At 39.8% G+C, this 21927-nt stretch overlaps 1 protein-coding gene across 1 annotated transcript in view; it reads right to left on the bottom strand.

Moving 5' to 3' along the window:
* Positions 1-21927, bottom strand: part of LOC103373405 (myosin-10-like) — a gene marked incomplete at its 3' end in the record, with an annotated part of 54340 nt that overhangs the window by 23270 nt on the left and 9143 nt on the right. The window contains exons 3-10 of the mRNA XM_008303284.1: positions 18805-18961; positions 7984-8011; positions 5453-5555; positions 5107-5136; positions 4887-4901; positions 4138-4155; positions 784-876; positions 64-127 (exon numbers count right to left, since the gene is read on the bottom strand). Coding sequence (XP_008301506.1) covers positions 64-127; positions 784-876; positions 4138-4155; positions 4887-4901; positions 5107-5136; positions 5453-5555; positions 7984-8011; positions 18805-18961 — 508 coding nt within the window. The remainder of the gene's footprint in view (positions 1-63; positions 128-783; positions 877-4137; positions 4156-4886; positions 4902-5106; positions 5137-5452; positions 5556-7983; positions 8012-18804; positions 18962-21927) is intronic.

Raw genomic sequence — 21927 nt, 5'->3', positions numbered from 1 at the left:
AAAAACAAATATCTCAGCTACAGTGACTGGACCGTTCTAGTTAATCATTTTAAAACAGGATACAGGTTTCAATATTGGCTCCGACAATGTATCCGGTGACATCAAAGTTAATCCGGATGAATTTCCCCTGCAGAGATTAACAGAAAGATGAGTGTTCAGGAAGCGCACCAGACAAGATAAAAAGCAACCAATCGCCAACAGAATGACTGTGTTCTAACAAACACTGAAGTCTACTGACAACAACAACCTGCTAAGTGTGACGGTTACAGACTAATGTACTGAGAGTCAGTATGGATCCTTTATAAACGTAAACAACGGTGCAGATCATTACAGGGCTGACTAGTATGTTTTATCCAAAACAAAGCAATATTTACTTCTGATCATGTTTTCATTGATACTAAATGGAAACTATTGATAATATATTATACTAATGAAATCTAATTACCAAAATAGTCCCACAGTTTGACAAACGAATATGCCTTATGCCTATGAATATGCCTATGAAGCACTTAAGCCAAGACACATCCCTCCTGTCCTACATCACTGTTAACAAGAGCTGCCTCCAGTCTGAGGGGCTCCAGTGAATCAGAGGCATCTTTAATGACTAGCAGGCACCAGTCTCTGGCTAAACCGCCTCTGTATAATAGCTTACAGTAACAGAGGGATGATCGAATTGCTTTTAAGATGCAAATGCCTTTTGCTGAAATCTGATTTAAATGCCAAATGAAGTTCAGCGAAGGCAGCGCTGTGACAGAGGAGGCTGTCATGGAACTCGTCACTTACGAAGCGTGACGAGTTGTCGTTTTTCACAGTCTTTGCGTTCCCAAAAGATTCCAGGATGGGGTTGGCCTGTAGCAGCTGACGTTCCAATTCACCCTAAAAACCAAATAAAACAAAACAAAAACCCAGAGAGGTGTTAAAGGAGGTCCTTTGTCACCGTGTAAAGAGTTAAGACCAACAAACAAAAAATTATGAGATATTGTGAGTTTCACTGACGACTGGAAAAACAAACATGAGCATGCAAAGACAGTGCAAGACTTGTGAAGTGGTTTTATACAGAGAGGTTCCACAGAGATTATCCCAATGAAGGTAAACTGAACAAACAAAGCCAGAGAGAAGATGACCACAAGAGTGACAGTCACACGGTTTAAACTAAGTGTAAGCAGAAAGTAGAAATGAGTATTTGATGGTGGAGAAAGGCCAAAAGTCTATAGAAAAGTATTTAAACATCTTTTCCAATCAAGCATTCACACAAAGACTAAATCTCCTGACAGATAATGCCTGATTTGGTACAATGTAAGTAATCTACTAACAACTAAAAATGCTTGTAAACCAGGCACACACCTAACAGCAGTATTTGGAGAATAATGTATAATAATAATTATTAATAGGGATTAAGCAGACCAATCTTGATAATAAAGTTAACTTGCGTTCAGTTTTGTGTTGAACAATGTTTTGAATGCAGTGTTTTTTTAGTTGTTCTGTCGCTGCTCACACCGTCTTGAGAGTTTGAAGATTTCCCAATTCCAAACCGCAGGTTAATTTCAACTTTCTCTGGGAACAATGTGGTGAACTGTGCATCCCAAAGAGCTTTTCACTAACCGATGCGAGACAGTGTGACCACGCCATCTACTAAGAGGTGACGTTTTTATGTGACAGGACTCAAGTGAGCAGTAAAAAAAAGAAAAACCTTCTTCCCTTCTCTAGTTTGTAAAGATGTACCCAAAAGGTCTTCATGTCATCCCTAAATCATCAAAGAAATCATTGTTTGTAATTAAAATAAACATTTAATGTGAAGTTTTGCTTTTGTAAAACCAGCAATTCACCAACTAGGACAACATTTTAAAGGTACATACTTATAGTAAGTTTCACGGACCCACTACTTGGCAGTGGGCTTTTGGGATTTTTGTATTTTTTGAAGCACATCGATCTTCCACAACACAGTTAATTCCATTTGCAGAAATTCAATCTTTTCAGGTTTAAGCTACAAATAAAAAATGATCCTGAACTGAACCCTCTCCAGGCAGACTGAGGATTAATGACTGATGCATCAAGGTGTTCGGTAGTTACTGAAAAAACAATCTGGGGAATTTTATCTTCCTTCTGTGACAAAAGCAAGAAAGTCGATCTATCATGTCAGGTTCAGACCTCACAACAGAGACAGTTTGGCGTATTTTTGTCGAGCAGGACACTTGGATAAATACATAAATGACTTATGCAGATGTTTAGACAGGTGTTTCCACTATGCTTCAATCTAAGCCACATTGAGGGCTTCGTCATGACCAGAGAATCCAAAATGGCTGAGAGGAAAACAATTTCTCCTGCGCCGTTATTTCTCTTCTTGTGGCCGACAGGAATATTTTCCCATTACGACAAAAATAGCTGCGCACACTCAAGGTTTTGCGTAGGACATTTTCCACCAAGGGGAACTGAGGAATCTGCATTGCGCTCAGGATGTGAGACATGTAATGTGATCTTTGGCCAAAGAGCATGATGGGCTGCTTTTAATTGAGTTTTTGAGCAGCTGGAATGAAGCAGGGCTGAACTGGATAAACCAGGCGCTTCTCCATCTGAGCAGCGGTGCAGCCCACAGAGGGCAGAGGATTCAAACCAAAAGCCTTTGTTTCTACATAAACACAGGCCTGTGGTGCAGCTTGGTAGTTAAAATTGTTCATTGGCAATCTCTACTCATCTGTGTGGTCTGTTGTGCGCACACAAACAAAGGGCAGATTACAAACACCAGTGGGTGTCCAATGGCAGCATTAGGAGTTGACCCACATTCCTGTTGCAAAGTGAGCATGTCAGACATCTGACAGCCAACAGGACTGGCTCCTCCACTTGAGATGGCCAATTGTTGTGTAGCTGTGATAAAATGGAAGCAATCTGAGAGGCTTCGGAACTACTGGGACACACACTATCAGCCAGCACCACAAGAAACACCCCCTTCTTTTTTTAAACTAAAAAAAGATCCCTCATCACCTCCATCACAGTATTTATTTTTCCTACCAAACAGCTACAAGTTCGTCTCAGTACAGGCTGTTTGGCTTCAGAGCAGCACTTCAGGACAGATTTAGTGCAGTCCAAGAGGATCAGTCACAAATGTCCCAATAAATCTTCTGAGCCAGAGGCCAGTTGTGGATGTGCACACACTGTTCAACATCTGCTTCAGAGGTCACAAGGCCAGACAAATATTACAAGTCTCTCTTTCCACCAGCGAAAAAAACGAGAACACTGGACAGGAACAAGCCCATGTGGAGAACTCATTTGGAACAGATTCTTAGGAAGAAAAGAGGTCACAAGCAGTCCCGCGTCGGCCACTAGGTCAAGTGATTAAGACGAGCTGACTTGAAAACCAGCAAACCACTTTAATCATATTTAGTGTAAATGTAGGCTAAATATCTTGGGGGCAACTGTCTAGCTTTTTACTTATATACTGTAAACATTAGGATACATAAAATCCAGCAAATGGGAGCATTTAGGGTAGTAAAAAGAGCTTGGGGATTTCATCTAGCTTATCCTTTATGACGTCCTTTTATGTGCTCATATGAGACGGCAGTGTCAATATCTTAATAAATGGAAGGAAAGTTGCTGATTTTTTATATTAAAATTGCTGAGAGGTTGAGTTTACACTGACCAAGCGATAAACTCTGGGATAACATCAAGAAGATTTGAGGTTTGAGCCAAAACAAAAGAAGTGTGTGACTGTATTTTATTTTTTACTATTTAAACCAAAAACACAGACCTATAGTTTAATCAGAAAATCAGAATGTCAATGTAGGTGCAAAAGAAAAATTTCAGTTTGATATTTTTCTCAAATTGTTCAGCCCTTGTCAGCAGATAGTTGACTTCTATCTAAGAAGAAGTTCTCAGATTGTAAGAAATGCAAATCGTAAACGACTGAAAGAAGCAAATGTTATTAAATTAGTGAGGACGAAAAGTAAAGATCATGCAATGCAAAGGATAAAAACAAAAATACAGCAGACGAATTAAGGCGGATGGAAAGCATCTACTGCCCAACTTAGGTTAATGATAAAGCGCTAATAGTTATTTTATCTAGTAGGTGGCAACAGAGTGGGTAAAGCACCCCTTTTATATTGTCAGTGAGGTGAGAGAGGTGAGAAACTACATACTACTCACATAAAACAGGGGTCCACTCTGTAGGACATGGGGAGATTCAATTGTTAAATAAATAGAAAATATTTAAAATAATAAACTGCAGTAATGTCTTGGATACAAGTGAACCTTTAGCTAAAGCAGAACATTTCTACAATGACGCATTAACATCTATGCACAATCTACAGCAGTCTATGAATGGAATTAGCAGCAGTTGTTATTATAAATACCTCAGTGGTCTGTTATCCTGGAACCTCAGGACCCAGAGTACTGCTAAGTTCTGGGGTAATTTATCACCCTGCAACTCAGGTATACTGTAATTCTGTGGCTTATTAGAGGACTACATGGACTACCAGCAGGGCTCTGGGTCCTGAACACCAGGACAGACAATCACTTCAGTCCTAGAGGTAAATTTGCTAATCTTAACTTTCTACAGCGATATGCTTGATACTTTTGAACCAGAACGGTGGAGTCACCAGCTCTACCTCAACAGTCAAAAGCACAAATATAGTATCACACATGTAATCATGACAGGACTGTAAACTTTTAACTGACACATGAACTACAAGTAGCATCTCAATAACATTTAACAGCAATAAAAATGACAATCAAGGCTCAACGTGTGGCTACCACAACAAATACACATACAGCATGCATGTCATTACGTTTCACAGTGTAAACCACAATAATCGCAAGCAAGTTTACAGTATAGCACATGTGAACAAACACAAGAAACAGTCTGAATAATCATGCCATTATTAAAGTTTACTTACAACTGCATTTTGTGCCTGGCAGAGAAAGACAAAGTAGATGCTAAATATGCTGTTTTCAGTTATAACACCAGGCATTTGAACTATTCACTGACATGATTTGATGAGCCCTCAGAGGGCAAACAGATATTTTATCAGCCTAGAAAAAATCATTTGGTTTGAAAGGACAATGTTAGTGTAGCATGCACATGAACATGGTGTGTAATAGAGCATAAAAACTTGCCTGTAGTTTCACTGGTTTAGGTGATTCTGGCTGTTGTTACAAATAAACAAATGCAAATTGTTAGATTGTGCACACACACACACACACACACACACACATCCGATGCACAAAGCAATGGCGCCCAGTGCAGGTGTTCGGTACATCATCACTTGCAGCCCACAACAATCCCACAAGCTTTAATTAGTAGCTTTAATTCTCTATATACTGAACTACGGGGCGCCAAAAAAATCCAAAAATAACACATTTTTACAGGCTTATTTCGTCAAAGGCCTAAAACAGGCATTGCTAGTTTAAAATAAAGTAATAAGAAAAAGATGAGAATTGTAAAGTTTGACAGAATACTCACAGGAATGTTGTGGTCTTTTCTGCCTTTGTGGGAGGAGGCAACGTGTGCCAGGTACTGAATCACCTTTTTCGTGTTTTCCGTCTTGCCAGCTCCTGACTCACCTCTGCAAGGCACGAGAAGACAAAAAAAAAAGAGGTATCTTCAGGATAGTGGGACACTAATGTCTTCACATCAATAACCTACTCAGTGGATCAATAAATCCTAGTAGAACTGTTTTCCTTTTCAGATTTTCAGCTGTAAGCGTGGGGTTAAAAAGCTGGACAGAACACTACGACTGCCCTATTTTCCACTACAAATGCACAAATATAATCTCAAACCAAACACTGGTACACATCTAATCATGTGTATCCTTCCCTGCACTATATTTTTCAGCATTTGTCGGTCCAGTTTAGCAGCTGTGGTCGCTGGCGTGCTTTGCACTGCTGTGTCATACGGTGACCGTGGCACAGAAAAACAGGAATGAGATTTTCGAGCCACCTTCAAGCCATGCAAAAACTTTGGGGGATCAGTTTAGATTTAGAGCATACCTGAGGTTTTACAGTACGTGCTAATTTGCATACACCAAGTATGCACAAAATATTGTTTTGCTTTCAGACTGTGTGAATGTGATGTGGCTCAGAGAACTAACCGACAGAGCGGTGTGGAAGTGCTGTCAATTTTGTCAGCCACTGTGAACAGAGGGTAATCAGGGAGGGATTGCGTCAGTGTGTCTGTTGTCGGCCTTGGACTGCCGGGTGTTACATTCCTCAGCTCCTCCATTTCAGATATTCATATAAACAGGGAGTGCTGACCTAATCAGTACTTGTGAGGTTCACACAGCTTGATTTTGCACGGTGACTGTGTATATCGGTACCAAAGCCCTAAACAATGAGCGCTGGTTACAGTACAGCTTAATGTCTGTTACCATGCAAACATGTAAGAAATGTGTCAGCTCAACTCTGCAGGGTATAACTTTGTATTCTACATCACAACAACCATTCAAATATGTGCAAAAATGAGGTATCTTAACTGTAAAGATCAAATTCCCAAAATGTGTACCATTTAATAAAATGAACATTATGCTACTTCAGTGAAGGGTGTTTAATTGTAAAATGAAGTGTAATTTTATGGCATCCCACAACAGCCTTAGTAATCTAGGCTATTGTTGCCCGCTTCACAAAAGCAGAATATAGTAGCTCATAAAGTAGTAAAGCATATTTATGACACCATCCGAGGAGGAATGTGTGGGAGCCTTTTGGATTTGGTATAGCAGACAGAAAATTGTGGATAAAAGCTCGGCTAAATAAAGGCTTAGTGAAACACCACCGCCTCACACCGTGGCTACACTAATGTATGGGCATTGTTCGAGAAGCAGTTACTGCAATACTGCATCTCCACAATAATCAATAAAACTGGCCACAGCAGGCCTGAGAGCAGTGAGTAAACGGTGCAAATGTGTCTGCAAATGAAAGAAATAAACCAAATAAAGCGAGGTGTGTTTTACACAGAAATAGGTCATAAAGTGTCCACGTATTTTTTAAATTAAACTCTTCATAAAGGAAAATAATAACTTGTATCAAGCCAGGTTTTCATCCCCCCTGTGGGACTTTATTATTCCTGTATCACCTAAGTTACTTTGTCCCTTATATTGTCTACTGTAGGGCTGCACAATATTGGAAAAAAACAACACTGGAATATTTTTTTTGTGTGCGATATTTATTACAACATAAAAAAATAGAGAGATGAGTAGAATAACTCAAAAGATGTTTCATCCTAGAATGAATAACAAAGCTGGAATAATGTAATGTTGCTCTCTAACGCTCATAAGTCGGTGGAGATGCCATAAATGAAGGAAACAACGTAAATTCGCCATTTTTTCCTCCGTTGTTTCATTTGTCTGAGGTTGCATAAGAAAGAATCTACATGACAGTCTACTTCAGGAATGTATTAGTGGTGGCAGTAAATGAAAGGGAATTATTTTGTAAAGTGTGCAAGTTATTTTGACCATCTGTGTGTATTTAGATGGGACAAACTAACACGTATGCCTTGTCAGTCACGCTGCCTGAGAAACAGAGCTGTTGCATGGCTTATGTCCTGATACTGTCTCTGGCATTTTCTTTGGCTACATTCCTGTCATCTGGAGACACTTGTCACTGAAATGATGCCAGAGGGCTGTGTAGCAGAAATGTCAGGCATTTCTCAGACCCACATTTCTCACTTTTCTCTTCAGTCGTTATAGTCTGGTCAGTGTCGCCCTGACACTCGCTTTAAAATAACTGTCATGACCCCGGGGCAGCTGGTCCACCTTCACTGCCCCTATGAACTTTGGTAATTACCAGTAAAAGCTTTGCCACTTTCAATTTCTTTGAATTCAAACAAGAAAAGCCGGAGATAAACATACTGCAGTGCATTATTTCTTTGTCTTCAGCAAAGATAATTAACAGGAAATGAGGCATTAATGTGGCCCGGATCACTCGGTTCATGTAGCAGAAGATAACAAGTGCCGCTGAATCAATCAAGCACAAATCTAGCAGTAGATGAAGTTTACTCACGTGCAAAGAATGGATTGGTCCTCTCGATCTGTGGAGGAGAAAAAGGAAGGAGAAGAGAAAACAAATTGATCAGTACATTATTCTAAAATGGTTCCTTCCTCCTAAAATGCAATCTTTGTTGTAACTAGGCAGGCCTTTTGAGTTTAAACTTCTGAAATGGTGGGAAAGGCATATTATTTAAAAAATTATTAAAATTGCACCATTTATCACAACAAGAAACAATAAAAACTAAAAAAGTAATTGATAGACTTTCAACTTTCTGACAGTCCTTAAACTAATCATATGAGACTTAAGGTTTTATTGGAAAACACAAGAAAATCTAAGTCAAAGTTGGTATATTTCATCCAAATCAATTTAATATACATGTCTCATCGTTCCTATACAGAGACAAGGATGGAAACAAATAAAAACTGTAAGAAGTAAAATATCTTTAGTATGTGGAGCCACCATTTTTTTACAGCACTGGTAAGAATTCCAGGTTTTTACCATTTGTGTATGTAAAATAATCAAAGAAATTCAACTTTGTTTCCAAGCGTACCCTGACAAAGATAGCAATCAAAGTCATATAAAGACAAAAAGAACATATTAATAGAACAGCCTGTATAGCAAGAAACACTAAAACTGGTCAAATTTGTGCAATATCTGTGCTCAAATCTAAATTAAAGTATCGTGTGTTTTCCACTTGGTGATCAGTCAACGGACTGAGTAGAGTAGAAGTGGGCCCCCCTTTTTACAGCTAAATAGGGAGATTCCCAAGTTCCAGTGGATGTGTTTCATGGCTAAATTAGCTGCCAGATTTGAATGACATTCATGAAGCTTGAACAGTAGGTTAGTCATCCACTGGGGATATACTGGGTGTAGAGTGTTATGATGGGGATCTATAGGAATGTCAAGCACAAAACGTGCTTGATTGAACATAGCATCAATCACTTACAGCATAACAAACACGACCCAGTTCTTTTTCTGTCTAAAAATATCAACGTGCACAGCGCTGAAGTCAATTTGCACTTTGTGATCACGTGGCAATAAGATCCGACAGTTAACGTGCCTCCATAAATCTCCAGGGTATTCCCGTCTAGAGTGTCTTGCGCGCTCTTCAGAGTGAGACAGATCAGTCATCTCGAGGCTATATGGAGGAAATTAACGGCGATGATGTCATGGGAAAACAGCACTTTGTCTTCCCATCAATGCCCCCACAGGGAAAGGGCCTCCTGTCAAGTCGCATGGTTGGCTGAGCAGCAAGAAGTCCAGGGATTAGATAAAAGTCACCAGACTCTCTTCATTCTGCACTCTATTGACTTTATGCTGCACTGTTTATTCACTACTTAAACGCTTTCCCTGAAAAAAGCAACTGAAGCACAACTGAGGAAATACTGGGATCAGGATTATTTATTTACCAGTTTTATTGCACATTGATTTTTTCAAATATGAAATTCAGGTCATCTTAAAAATGGTCTCCAAATATTGTAGATTTATCCTTAAATAAAAAATGCAGCTAGCTTTAAATGTCTTATAATAACGAAAACATGTTGAAAGAAGAATCTATGATTGGTTTAACAGTTTAGGATATATTGTGCACCAACCTAATGTCACTCTAAGACAGTTTCTTGTATATCTTGATGAGCAAAAGCCTGCTCAGTAAGGGGCCTAGTCTTAGAGGCCATTAATACTGCAACTGAACTGCACAGTCTGCGTGTTTGTTAATGGAAGATTTACTTCTGACTGGTGATTAGCAAGCTGATGCATTAGTGGATTGACTAAGGAGACGTGATCCATCAATAGCTCAGGGAAAGACGTTTCATTTTGTTAAGCTAAAATACAACTGTGTCACTGAAAAAGTCCACTCTAACATTCATCTGTTTCCAAAGATGGGTTTTTTAAAATTTAATTCAGCAGCTCATAAATACCCTGAAAAAAACATCATGCACTGAGCAAATGGTTGCAGGTCAAATAAGATGTACAACAGGTGTAAATGTGAAACACTGATAAAATATTGTGTCTCGTAAAAAAGAGAGAACAGATCATTTGTCTGATTGTTTATTAAAATTGACCCACTGATTAAAGGTGAAGTATGTCATTATAATCCAACACACTTTTTGTCAAATTCAGTGGTATCTCTTCACAGTCCACTACATGTGCAAAAGCTAAAAAAAAAATCTGTTTGTACACTACTGGGAAACAAACAAAGTGTCTTGGACCAATCCACTACTCCAGGATGTACAGAAGAAAAAGATAGGGGGAGAAGAGATGAGGTATGAGGGCAGCAGCAAATCTGGCACATGCTAACTATCTGATACACTAATATAAACAATCCTTCTCCAGGATCACCACCCTTAAACCTATAAACTCACCTTTGTTCATCCAAATTACATATCTACAAGCATTTTCATTAAAAATAATCCATTACGGCTTTAAAATGGCTTGTAATACTGCACCTCTGGTTTCTTTATGATGTACAGATGTATGTGGAGATCTATTAAGTCCCCACCTTTATCTCCATCCAACCCTCTGTTGCAGCTCAAGCACACCAGCTCACCTTTATCTCCACTCAAATGCTTCAAAACTACTCAATGCTACACAAGTTGCGCATAGTCAGAAATTGATTTTGAGGAAGAATGTTAAGCCTTGTAAGCTGATGGTATTGGTTCTTTGGGTTTGTCACATATGAAACCATGTGGCATCAGCACTCTGAAGCTTTAAGGAGGAAATGCTCATTCCCTGTGTTGGCTGCTTAGTTGGCCCATGATATGTCTTCCAGTATATAAAAAAACACCATATGGGCATGCTAACAAGGTAAAAAACTAGATTTTTACCGGAGGGCGCCTTTAACCATGCAAAGGAGCAGAGTGCAGCAGAAGGTAGTGCAGAATACTAATAATCCAATCGGCTACGCTCTAATTTAGTTTAGCATGGTTCGTCTAGTGGCACCCCGATCTGCCAGTCACCATGAAGGAGGAAAAAGGACACTCATTCTGTATTCAAAATTTTAAAACATTCAAAGGTATACACTCTAAGCCAGTGGCCAACCTGCAGGTCAGGAATCTAGCAGCGAGTCCCAAAATGCATTTTAAATGGAAAAAAATACTGAAATTTGATTTATCGTTTTCTAATATTTCTGTAGTGGAATACTGGTTAAAAGCTGATGTACGTACTGTGGGAGATCATGCTGTGAATATGTCAACTGATTTTGTACATGTGTCGTCCTAGGCTGGACTGTGCTGCCAGAGGTGAAGGTTTCCTAAAGTGCTGACTGTGTTCCTTTGGGATAAACCGATGGAAGGTTATCTGACAGAGGACACAGCTGGATGGCTCATCAAGGACAACTTGGGTTTCCTGGCTTACACCAGAAATTTCCAGCAGTTATGCACTGTAACAAGGAGGATTGTCCTCACACACACATGCACGAAAGCTGGGCTGATCCTTCCGAATCTCTCATGGCATGACGTCAACTGCAACGCTGCGTATGTCAGCACACATGCGAGCACAATCCCCCTTTAGCCCCTACCTATGTCACATCTCTCTTTACATTCACATCCCTATCTGAATTAAACACGAGAACAGCAACCCCGTCACAAAGCCAGTGTCTCCTTTATCAGGCCAGCTGCAGACACACAGGAAAGATATGATCCAGTCACTGTGAGGCTGTTCACTTCCACTCACCAACCTACCATTTGTGCTGAAACCTTAACAACCTCTTCAGACTGAAAAGCGCTGATTACTGGCAGAGACTGTGTGTCTGAGTAGATGAGAACTACCATAACAGGGACGGTTATTTCCATGGCATTACTTAATGGTCATAAGAACTCTTTTGTGGGTTTCGCATGATTGGCAATGCTCTTGCCAACTTCACATGACTCCATTATGTTGGAGGGAAGTGCAGACTTCCCCGAGGATATGTAATATTATTAGCCGACGTGAAAGCTTTTCCAGTACTTTATTAAGATATTCAGAAGGGCCGTAGGCTTATTAGATCATGCAAATAGCATGATGATATTACAAAAGTGCAACAGATGACACAGATATTTAGACCCTTGATAGAAAAGGTCTGCGTTAATGGCCTTAGAAATAGGGTGACAGTGAAAAATTTGAGGATGTCTTGCAGCTTTGACATAAGCACAGTAACTCTGCATGTGGTGTTTGTCCCTGTAAGCAGAGGGGGGAATAGGGGGAGTTGATCTCAGCTCCCGACAGTGAGCTCATTGTGAGCCTGTGGCACTCTGGGCTTGGGCCAGTGTCTACCACTGATGGCTAATGCCTGTATTTAGGAGTGGCAATGAAGTGCAAACACTCACCTCAGAGACCAGTCCTGCACGCTGATCAAGTTGTTACCAAAGTGTCAAAGTGGAACAAAAACCTCCACAAAGCGACAGTGATGTAAGTAGGGAAACACATCGGCTGAATGTTCAAGGTGATAGAGACCAACGGGCAAGCACTTTGCGGTCTCATTAACGGGAGGAAATACAGCTATGTGTCTCTATGCTGCCTGTGAAGGCAAAGGAAGCTATTATGTTACTGATGATATTTGATGTTCAGACAGTATTTTAAGTCATTACCCAAGTGATTCACTAGCAGTTGTAAAAGTTATTTCAGAAAATGAGCTTCCATTGAGCTTCCACTGAGCTACGAAATTAATGTCAAATACCTCATTTCCTCTTCAGCATCATTAAATAGTTTATGGTTTACTTATTCCTTTCTCCTGAAGCAAGTACCTACAATAAATGCTGGTTAAAGCACATTAAGTACACCACAAAGTCACACAGTTTTTATGTCTGGAAACCTATATTCTAATTACCAATAGACAGTGAGCTGTGCAGCCAACAGATGCCTTCTTAAAAGGTCCTGCACACCCACACAGGGGATTTCAGTCACTCTGGTTGATTTGACCTCCAGTCAGCTGAGAGTTAGTTGATGCTTTGCTTTGAGAAGAATACAACCAATAAATTATTGCAGACAGTCCAAACGTCTGCCATCACAATTGTCTATTAGGAGTTCCGTACCTGGAAGAATCACACCTGTAATGACACACGTTTGTCTTGATCTTACATCAATCCATCTAAACGGTGCTACTAAACGTCCAGCCAGCACCATGAACCTGTGTGGTAATCATCAACCTTTTCAGTCACAATTCTGTCTCTCTAACTTTTATTCCACCACCCTACTCCACAGAAACCACACTGCTGCAATTTATTCCAATTACTGAAAATGCTGTGTTCCACAAATTACACAGTTTCCCAATGTCGCATCCCTGATAGAGACCCTACAGCTACAGACATAGCAGGTTACTTTAAACTGCCAAATCTTTCGGTGGAAAATGCTTTACAATGATTATCTAAAGCCATCAAACTATGGCATAATAGTGGCTTAAGACTGTGGTGGCCAACTTCAGACACAAAAACTGCATAATGACCATGCATGGACTACCACATACATTTGATTTTCCACCTAAAGTAAAGCAGTGGGTCTGTATCCCATGTGGCGATTATAGGATTTGTTTATAATCTCGCTTGAATGGAGCCAAATGTTGCCATGAAACTAAACTATAATATCAAAAGTATAGCAATCTGAATCATTGCCGGTTTTTGGAGAACTCTGGGTGTCTACTGTGTCCTTTCTGGCACTGAATGCTATCTCATATCGCAGAGGGAGCTTGTGATTATTTATTAGTTCACTGCCTCGGAGCAGTTATGACGGGCGCCAAAGGGATTTTACAGCCTATTAAAATAAGCCTGTTTTCAGTGGCATGAACCATGTACTTGTCTATCAGCTTACTGCACCCTCTAACTATAAGAAAATCATTTACTATTAGTCAAAAGGGATTGGACTATCCCTCAACACAGAGATATCTGTCAGTAAGGATATAAAAATCACAGCAGTCAATCATTTCAAACCATCCGTTTTAGGGCTAACATGGCAAAAGCCTCTGGTGTGGGCAGAACTGAGCCTGGAGCTCAGGACAAGGACTTTCAGATGCAAACTAATGCAATGGAGATTTGAGTGTTTGGTTTCCTCCATGGAGCATTTCTGAGAAGAAAAGTCTGTAATGAAAGCTGATAGGAAGATTAACTGTGTTTGGGAAAAGCTGACAACAAGATTTTGATTTTTATTCAAGATATTCATGCAAACTGAAGTGATGGAAATCGCTTAGGCAGCCTGAATTTAATAGCTACATCAGGTGCAAAATAAATCAGTGGAGACAGCTCGTGTGGCGGCCAAAGAGAAGTGACTGGAGGGAAGAACACAGTAAATCAATATGTGCAAAAAGAAAACTAAGACATACTGAAGGCGACATATTAATATAGACAACAGGGAGAAAAAATGAGAAGGAGACAGGACAAGATGTACCGGTAGGTCCATTTCTAGTCATAATATTGTATTAGAAAATATTTAAGCTAATGCAAAGAAAATACTGACTGGGTGAAGTCCGTGCATAAAGAACTATCTGAGAATTTACAAGCAAGGCTCATCTGACAGAAATTATTTCACACTAACTGACAACACTGAGATAATATTTGTTAGTTGATCCAGATCCAAGCACAAACAATCACACGAAAACTATATTGTGGAATTAACTTGTGTCCATCCTCCTAAAACAACAATTATACCAGCTGGACACAAGATGCTGCCAGAAACAAAAGACTGTCTCTAAACAAACCACATCGTATGTGTTTAGCACCATGTTTTAGCCTTTTAAGATCAAGCAGAGGTTATAGGATGGAAGTTATATTTTATTTGAATATATTTTTGTGTTCTGGTTGCAGTTTCTGTCAATTAGTTTAAAGTCCTGCCAAACAAGTTTCTGTACGTGGATCTGTGTGTCAGAGAAGTGAGCTTCAGCTTGATGGTCTCCACAGAGCAGAAGTCCTGATGTTTAGTGATTCACGTCTGGTCGTTTCAATCAAACACTGTGTTAGACTATATCCAAAGGAATACAGAAAACATTTTTGAGTCATACTGGAAGAAATAGGTGTGATAGTAACCGTTCCAGTTGTTCTACTGCCGTTTAAAGCTGTTTTTAACTGCAGAAGAAGCAGAATTGCTCCTTTAGTCGCTGATGGAGTGTTAAGTTTCACACATCTGCTCCTGTTGTTTTTATGGGATAAAAAAATCAATTTTTGGAAAAATAGGAGCAACAGTTATAGTGATTGTAAATCTGGATGTGCCGAATCACTTTTTCAAAAGTTTGAAAATATTTCCTGTATGCTTAACACACACTGATGTGTCGACAAGGAGGTTTGAGGTTGAACGGGTCCGGCGCTGAGCCTCGGTTCAAAAGGCCATCAGAGCCATTACAGCTACAGACCTGATTATTACCAGGTGGGCCTGAATTTGCTGAGACTGTGTGTGCTGTGCCATGATAAACTTTACTGAGCTTGTTTTATCACACATTTTTGATGGTATGAGTTACACTGCACTTGAAAAAAATTTTGCTGAGAACTTCAGTGCATTCTTCAAATAGTCGCTTTCATTATTTTTATTGCTGCTGACATCAGAGATGAGGAGCGCTTTGTTCATTTTTTTATAAAATGGACCTCTATGAAAGAAATCAAAGAGCTGTGCTTTGGAAAAACCTCACTAAGCCAAGATGGATCTAGCTGGACTTGACCTAATGCCCTGATTAAACACCAGGGAGAGACTAAAGAAGGAGGTCTTTCTCAATTTCCACTGAAACAAAGACCCCCTGTTTCATAACCCCACCTGGGACACATGCAGTACTGTTGATGCATGTCCACTGTTGGAATGCATCACAACTGCTGACCTGACCCTTCCTTTAATGCATGTTTTTACTCAAGCAAGCAAAAGCATTTCCTTACAACATTTCTACATACGATAAAATCACCTTCTTGTACATTCGTGAGCGCACATCGAAGGAGCAGTGAGGGCAATTATGTAAAGTATCTGGAGCTCTAATCAATGGCAGATGTGCAGTAAGTCCTTGAGGTCTGCTTACACACCCCGTCTTTGTTAGGTAACACTTCATTTAACATCCCATCTGAGCAGTGACTGGCTTCACAGTAATGTTGCAGTAATTAACAGACCCCTGCCAGGTTCAGACACCCTTCAGTCATAAATATGACTTGGCAAGCTGCTCGGCTCCAAAGGTCGTAAATAAGAGGCAACAAATCATTTGTCTCAAGTGTTATTTCATGTTAAGATGGCAACTGACACAGCAAAGTTTATGAAAGGTCCAGAATTAATTAATTAATTTAGATTCTGAAGTAACAGAGGCTCTGGTTGGGCAACATCGAACCTGTAAAGTCAGATGAAATAAGTTTGTTGGAGATTTTTCCAGAAAGTTTACTCATTGGTAGTTACTAGGGACTGACCAAATATCGACCTGAACAACTATCAGTGCTGATATTTGGCATCTACCTGAATATCATTTTTTTTTTTTTTAACTGATTACCTTTTTTTTTTTTTAATTCAATGCACTACTTTTCAATTGCACTAAAAATGTTCTAACAATGAATTTGTTGGCGTCAGTGCAGCCAGAGCTTATTTTGCTGATGGTGCTAGGCGAAGGCTATCCCTATGATGTTTGCTGTGCCTATCTGGAGTATCGTAACATCGTTCTAAAGTAAGAATAACATTAGCAATCTGCTCTAACTGACAGACACGTCTCTCTAGCAGAGACACACCGGCAAAAACTTTATCACTTATGATGTGTATCAGTTTTAGCCCTGAAAAAATAATATATCAGTCAATCACTAGTTTCCATTTAATGTTTTTGGTTGAACTGAACTAGGGCTGCACCTAACAATTATCTTAACTTACGATTATTTATATAGTTTATCAATTAAATAAAAAAATATGTGGGTGAATAACTGTCATTACAGTTTCAGGAGACCAATCTTCAAATGTCTTTAACAGAGCTTTGTAGGTGTCCATTCCTGTGATGTTGTTAAACCAACAAATGTTTTTGAATAGTTTTTCCATCAAATTCATCTTATCACAGTGTGTCAATATTGAGATTTAAAACTACAAGCACCCTGTTGGGAATGTTATTCCTGTCACGAACAGCAAAACAGAAGGAAACTGATGACATCTGCCAGTGTTTAGCTTTTCACTGACTTTACTGCCAGCTTGGAGGAAAGAGAAAGGAAGCGCCAGTGCTAATCTATACAGCTGGATATTCTCTTATATTAACCAGGTTGCTGAAATGCTCAGGGCCACAGCTGAATGGGCAGCTGGCCTCCACTAATCTCCAACCTACAAACCTCCTTTTGAACCACAACTCTGTTAATTCTGATATGACCACAAATGGGTTGGAGTAGCATTAAAAAATTACAGGTCACGCCTGCGTGCTCAGAGGCGTACAGTAAACGGGCAGCATTTTGAAACGCTCGAGGGCAGAGGTCATTGCCGCATCCAAGCCAAGGAAATGCCCAACAAAAATATGTTGGAATCAAAGCATTGCTAATTGACAGGTCTCGCAGCCCTGCCCCCACGCGTCTATGACCATCCATGTAGAAATGCAGACAACAGAGGGTGTGAAGAAAAGGGAAGGCGGTAACAAGAAGAAACAAGCCAGACTAAATGACAGGTTGGCAGAGGTCCACACGAGCTACAGTGGAGCTTCTGGAAATATGTCCCTTAGATTTTACAGCATCAAAAGTAGTGACATTCAACTTTAGTTCACCACAGGAAGCAGCTTCAGAGTAAAAAACCTACAAAATACATCAGCTATGCATGGAAAAATGCATAAACTGTAGTTAAGAGAAAAGGGGTCAGCAAAAAAGTCTTGCAACTGCCACTAATCACATCAGCATGATAATGTCCCCGTGTTTTTGCTCAAAGAGGGCAAAGGTATAATCAGCCTTCTTGTTGACGCTTCCAAAACTTCCTTCTGTGCAGCAACATGGAGAAAGCAAAGCCTAAAAGGACTGACGAGACTGTCCAGTTTGTCACCACCCCCACTGGTCAGCCCTCACAATCGCACAAAGGAACTATTGTCGAGCACAATGGGGTCACCCTCTCTGTTCTCGCTGGTCTGATCCTAGTCAGTCACTGCTCATAGAGCCTGGACGGAAGCCAACTACCAGGCAAGGATCTTCGAAGACATCATACAGCTTGGACTGCCTTCACTTACAAGATTTTGTATTCCTGAATTAATTTAAACTGAATGAACGCAACAACTGGAAGAGACCGGATGCAGGAGATGACAGCGAGTCATGTTTTCTTGAGGACCTTAATAACTGGTAAAGTTTTACAAGAAGGCAGCTCTGTTGAGAGCAATGGGAACCAATGATCATCGTAGGGAAAAAAGCCTTATGACTTAAAGAGAGATGCTTAGAAAAAGTTCTTAACATAACTTCTTTATTTAACTGTAAGATGACCTAATTCAAGACACAAATCAGTGAATTATGTTGGTACTGTCAATGTTTTGTCACTCAAGAGCTTTTACGTGAACTCAAATTGTTGCCATAAATTCAGCTTTTTGGAACAAGTTCGCTGCACTGCTCACATTACCAGCAAATTCAAAAACTTGATGTGGAAAACAGAAAAATTCTACAGAAAAATTGGACTCTTTGTGTTCTTCAAGGTTGGTTAAAACTGTTAAATCAAATCTGATAGCACTGACACATACAGAAACCCTTAAAAGCCAGTGAGAGTGACAATTCCATCGTGCCCAATTTGACACTAGAATTAAAGTTAGTAGATGTGACATTTGAATGCACTAAAAGGGCTTCAATCTGACACAAACCCTTTGAAACCAACATACTGACATTCAATGACATTTAAAGTGTGTTAAAGTGGTAAAGCTTGTAAGTGTGGTGGACTGAGATAGAACCTACCGCACACAGCAGTCACACTCAGGCTTACCTTGTAGCATGCATCTATATGCAGACTCTGAGATGGCATATATGTGAGGGGGCATTTCGTGCCTCTTTTTGCCCCTGTACATCTCTATGATGTTCTCTGAGTAGATGGGCAGGTTTTTGTAGGGATTTATGACCACGCAGAAGAGACCAGAGTATGTCTGCAAAAAGAAAAGACAACACAGTTGGCGGGTAAGTCATCACAAAGCAACCTTAATGGCACAGTGAAACTTTTACAGTATTTTAATATTGATGTGCATCGATTGTACTGAGAAGCAAATGGACAATGAAGAAGCACAAAAGGACTCTGAGATCCTGTAAGTGCACTGTTATAGGAACAAAATGACATTACATTCTTTAAAGAGAGTGCGGATGACTTTATTGGATGCTGACCATGTTTCTGCAGAGATCAAAATACTGTTTTACAATTTTTATTACTCTTTTACGGTTACAAAAGCACATCTGCACCCAATCATGCAACACAATAAGTCTCATATAGGAACAATTTCATATTCCTGACTCAAATCTATGATGGTTTTTCTCTGAGCTTTGCACGTATCAGAGTCAGATTGACTGCAAATCACTCCTTGCAGCCTGATGTGTGCTACTTGTGCATGAGGTGGTGTGCATTTGTGTTACGGGATGATTTGCATAATCCCATAAAACAGCCACAAAAGGCCACCCTTCTGGCTTAGTTTGTGTGGAAGTTTCATTCACAAAAATATTAAAGAAGATAACTGAACCATTAATCTAGGAAGGCCTGCAAAAAACCTCCGTATGTGTGCTTCAAGTGCAGCGTCAGAACAAATATTTAGCAGAGTAGAGAACACCCTGGACAGCTCCCAACTAAAGCCGGACAAAGTAAATACGCTTGTCTTCTTGGCAAAAAAAACAAAAAAACAAGATGATTAGGTCTGCAAGACCTGGACTAAACCAAAGGATGATCCTTTACTTTTTGGCCGGTTAATACTTGTAAGCTAAGGATTTAATCAAGCTACATCCAAGGCCAAGGTGATCTGGACGGAGTGAAAACCGCACTTATATGTGAACAGTGTTTTTGTAGAATGTGCGTCCTGTTGGTGCTGCGGAAAGAATTTCCTCACAGAGACAATCAAGTCTAAATCTACATCGTTCAGTCTTTTTCTTTTCTTTTTTTAAATTTAAGAATTTATCTTCTATTTTGCATCTAAGTATTCCTTTATTAGTGGAGGATTTAAAAGTCAATGGATTCATTGCAACAGGAGAGGAATAACTGAGGCAGAAATGATTGGTGGCATTTAAATGTATTCAAGACATTTAACCCACAGCAATTCTTTTGAATTTACTATTTAAAAGATTAATAATATCATAGATGGTAGAATCTTCTATTAAACTAATAAAGTAGTGAAATAGGAAACTGAAAATCATAAACGCTAAAAGAAACTTCGCAAATCATGCTGACAATATGGTAAAATGCAAAAAACTTTGCGATAAGTTTTAGGTTTATATCTTGTTTCAGTTAATTTTAGCATCACATCTAAACTGAATTTATTCAGATGCAGGTATCATGAGTCAAATTATTATTTTCCCATTTACTGACAGGCAGGCTATTTGTAAATGACTCACATGACAACTCTTAGGAATTTTATTTGTGCCAAAGAGAAATCTCTGAGTACCAGAAAATTGGAGAATGTCACAAATTCTCTTAAATCACTTGTACATGCCACTTAAGAATGAATCTGTTCATACGAGTTGCTCCTGCATGAGTCTCATTGTGTTGTGCACATTATAAATTCATGGATCATCATCATCAGAAAATTGTGCACGGCTGTGGGCTGCTGGCTCACTGCCAAGCTCCCTACAGTATTCAAGATTCTTACTTCACTCACTTCTCCTCCTCATATGTGGAAATCTTTTTCTCGTCATTAAACTGGTGGAAATTTTACCCCAAAATCCTTTTTACTGACAACAGACATCAAATACAGGAGGTGGTGATTTTAATCCACAACAGCATATCTGTCCTTCAGCGGTATAATGCAGACAGACACGCAGTCAGACAGACCAGGACAGGGTTAATCCCTGATATGTCTGCTGCTGCTGCTGCTGCTGCAGGAATATTAACTCAAAAATGCACGCAGGGGGAACGCAGCATACAGCACAAGCTGCCAGATTAATTTTGATGAATAAATCACAACCACCTATCCAGTCACAATGAAGCTTCAAATTAAAGTGAAAGCAGACCCACCACATCTTTTCCCCCTCTTTCTGCTGACATTTTACTTTATTCTCTCATTCTCTTTGAACTATATTGTCAAAATTGTCCTTCCGCTTTCTCCTCACTTTCTCTGCATCTCTTTTTCACCTTTCTGATTTCTCTGTGCTTGGCTTGGCTGAAAAAGCACATTCTTTAAATGATGTTGTCTGTGGCAGCCAGTGGGCTTCAGGGGGCCCAGGGCCTGCTAACCCAGTTGTTGAACTGGAACAATGGTGACACAACCAAAGCATTCTGTGGCTGCAGTGTGGATTGTATATGTGAGTCAGTGAGAAAGAGAAAGACTTTGAAAAATGTAAAACAACTGTCTGCTGGCTGGAGGTTCACAGCACACGTTCATACATACACGACAAATGTGATCATTCTGATGCTGTGGACCTAAAAACCACATTGTGATGTTAATGCAACACTCACCCAGAGCTGGGCTGCAATTCAATTCTATGACCTAAAATTTGAACCCCTAAGTAAACTTTCAATGATTACATTGTTCCAGAAAACCACAAAAACATTCTGGTGAAACAAAACCAAAAAAAATACAACATCAATAATAACATTGTGCTGGTATATAATACTGATGTATTCAAAAATACTTCAGGCATCACTGAAATTAACCTCAAGTTACAGTGCAACACATAAAATTTCATTCAAACACTGCAAAGTTGCAAAACCATTTTAAAACTGAAACCCTAACAGATATCGGTTTAGTGTAGGAGTAGCACACTTAATGATATCACTGCTGGTGCTTGTGTTGCGCTGCAGCCCACGTGTGTGGAGGGTGGGGGTAAAGTCACCAGATGGCGACTAACCCACCCACCCTCCCTGCCTCTTCCATGTGCACAGATGCTTTAGACACGACTCTGCGTTGCAACCTGGCCA

Source organism: Stegastes partitus, unplaced genomic scaffold (assembly GCF_000690725.1).
Source record: "Stegastes partitus isolate 25-593 unplaced genomic scaffold, Stegastes_partitus-1.0.2 Scaffold1971, whole genome shotgun sequence".
Lineage (NCBI taxonomy): Eukaryota > Metazoa > Chordata > Actinopteri > Pomacentridae > Stegastes > Stegastes partitus.
This window is presented reverse-complemented; position numbering and strand designations above follow the sequence as displayed.